Source organism: Bremia lactucae, assembly GCF_004359215.1.
Source record: "Bremia lactucae strain SF5 chromosome Unknown BlacSF5_NotPlaced_104_SHOA01000050.1_9567bp, whole genome shotgun sequence".
Classification (NCBI taxonomy): Eukaryota; Oomycota; class Peronosporomycetes; order Peronosporales; family Peronosporaceae; genus Bremia; species Bremia lactucae.
Genome location: NW_027152117.1, coordinates 7307 through 9567, shown reverse-complemented (window position 1 = coordinate 9567; position 2261 = coordinate 7307). Strand labels below are relative to the sequence as shown.

The following is a 2261-nucleotide window of genomic DNA, read 5'->3' as shown; positions in this document are numbered from 1 at the left end:
ATTTAAATCAAAAAAAAACTACCCTAGCTAATTAAAAATAGATTTTGGCCGCCAGATTTATATCTGGCGGCGACCACATTCGCTATTTGTACCGGTGCCTAATGGGCACATCGGCTGGAGAGCCGTTGTTGTGGTTTATTTACTTTATGCCTTTTATCCTATTCTAAAATAGTTAATTACTTAAATCCCATTTATAATGGATAATGAGTCATATTTGCATGTTTTTGTAAAAAAAGGATTTTTCGACAAGTTTACGCCGGATTTGCAGAATAGGCTTTTCAACACGTCATCGGTATCCAACGCGCTAGGGGATGGCTCTGCTTCGGTGCAAATGAACGTAGCGAACCGAAATAAGGGCCTTTCTTCCCAATAAATGGAATGCCGTATGTGTCGTAAACATATTGGAACTAATACCCTTGAAGTACCTCATCCACCCAAACGGCTCGATGAACCTTGTCGAATCTGTTTATTAAAAATTTCCATTCATTATTGAGGTTACAAAAGTTTTTGCTGAAGCGTGCCATATCAGCATGGTCTCTCAAACTCACGTGCTTGGCGTGCTTGGCGGCTCAAGCCTATTTCACGCCACGAAAGTCTGCTCAGTTCTTGTCGAGAAAGTCGTCGATACTGAGCATGGCTCTGTCGTGTGCCACGTCGGCACTTGGCCATCGCGCTCGGAACACGACATCCCGCTCCAGCTCGTGTTTGTGCAGCGTCATCATGCTGATCCCGATGGCAAGTATCGCCAACCGCGGCAAATAAATTATCGGGCCATTGCACTTGCGCTCAAGTCCCTTGGCTGTGATGCGGCTGTGGGCGTCTACTCCGTTGGGTCTATGATGCCCTCGATTGGCGTGGGTCGCTTCGTGGTGCCTGAGGATTATTTCAACCCCTTTCATATCATGCATTTGTCCCACGATTACGATGCGCACGTGGTACCAGAACTTCATGGCAAATTAAAAGATATGCTGGCGCAGGCGCTCTCTACCGGTGGCTTTGAACCGCACGTGGGGGGCGTGTATGTGCAGACTGCGGGTCCACGCTTTGAAACGAAGTCTGAGGTGCGTTTTTTTGCGCAATTAGGACATTTTATTGGGATGACAGGTGCTAATGAAGCGGAGCTTCTGAATGAATTGCGCATGCCATGCGCTATGTTCTCTATCGTTGACAATATGGCTAATGGCCTTGGCGACCCGCTAACGCTTGAAGCTTTCAAAAAGACGCAAAAAGCCAACGCTGATCTCATGGAACGTGCGTTCCTTCACGTGCTGGATGAACTGGCATCCTCGAATCTGCTAAGTTCGCTTGCTTCTACGGATTAAAGTCGGTTACCACCGTCACTGTAGGTAGCAATAATGCTCGTAAAATGGCACTTGAGTCCTTCTGTATCATCGTCAATAAACTTGATGATTGTATTTTTCGCGTGCTCTTTTGTCGAACTTGCTCCTATATCTGTAAACCGTTAATGGAGAGTAATGCTATTTTGCCGATATGTTAGGAACATCGAAGTAGATATAATGAAGATGATTGAACAACAGGATTCGTTGGACATAGCCTTCATGCGCATGGCCATTGCAGAAGCGCATCGGTCGCAGCCAAGTGAAAACGCCTACTGCGTTGGCTGCGTTGTGGTGCGTGACGGACAAGTACTAAGTACCGGTTTCTCGCGCGAGTTGCCGGGAAACACACACGCAGAGCAGGTGGCCCTGATAAAGCTTAATTTGCAAGCGCAAGGAGCCACTGTTTATACAACAATGGAACCGTGCAGCAAAAGAATGTCGAATAACGTATCTTGTGTGCAGAGCTGCTTTCGTGCAGGAGTTGCTCGTGTTGTTGTTGGTGTGATGGAGCCGAAAAATTTTGTAGTTTGTGAGGGAGTGCAATTGCTTCAGAAGGCAGGGATGGACGTTAAGATACTGAAAGGACTTGAACACGAATGCCTAGCACCAAATAAACACCTTCGACTTATTTTTTAGCCATTGCTTTTTTTGAAATTATCAGCTCATACTGACAGAAGTTCATCAGGAATTGGTTACTGTTCTCACTTAGGACAAAAAAAATTGCTCAAACAAATAAGTTCAAGGCCAAATGATGACAAGGTGACGCAATCTGATACTAAACATGCAATTGAAATCTTATCTGTCTCTCTCTTTGTTTACGTTTACAGCTGATTTGTAATGGGGCACACATCGGTTAGAGAACCGATGTTGTGGTACATTTACTTTATGGGTAAAATATCCTTTTATCTAGTTTTAAAATAG

At 44.9% G+C, this 2261-nt stretch overlaps 1 protein-coding gene across 1 annotated transcript; it reads left to right on the top strand.

Annotated features, from left to right (window-relative positions):
• Positions 1 to 468: 468 nt before the first annotated feature.
• CCR75_009823 (uncharacterized protein) lies at positions 469 to 1976 on the top strand (the record flags this gene model as incomplete). Its single annotated transcript, XM_067967859.1, has 1 exon — positions 469 to 1976. The coding sequence occupies exon 1, from the start codon at positions 1476 to 1478 to the stop codon at positions 1974 to 1976; it is 501 nt and encodes a 166-aa protein (XP_067817650.1). The 5' UTR covers positions 469 to 1475.
• Positions 1977 to 2261: the final 285 nt, after the last annotated feature.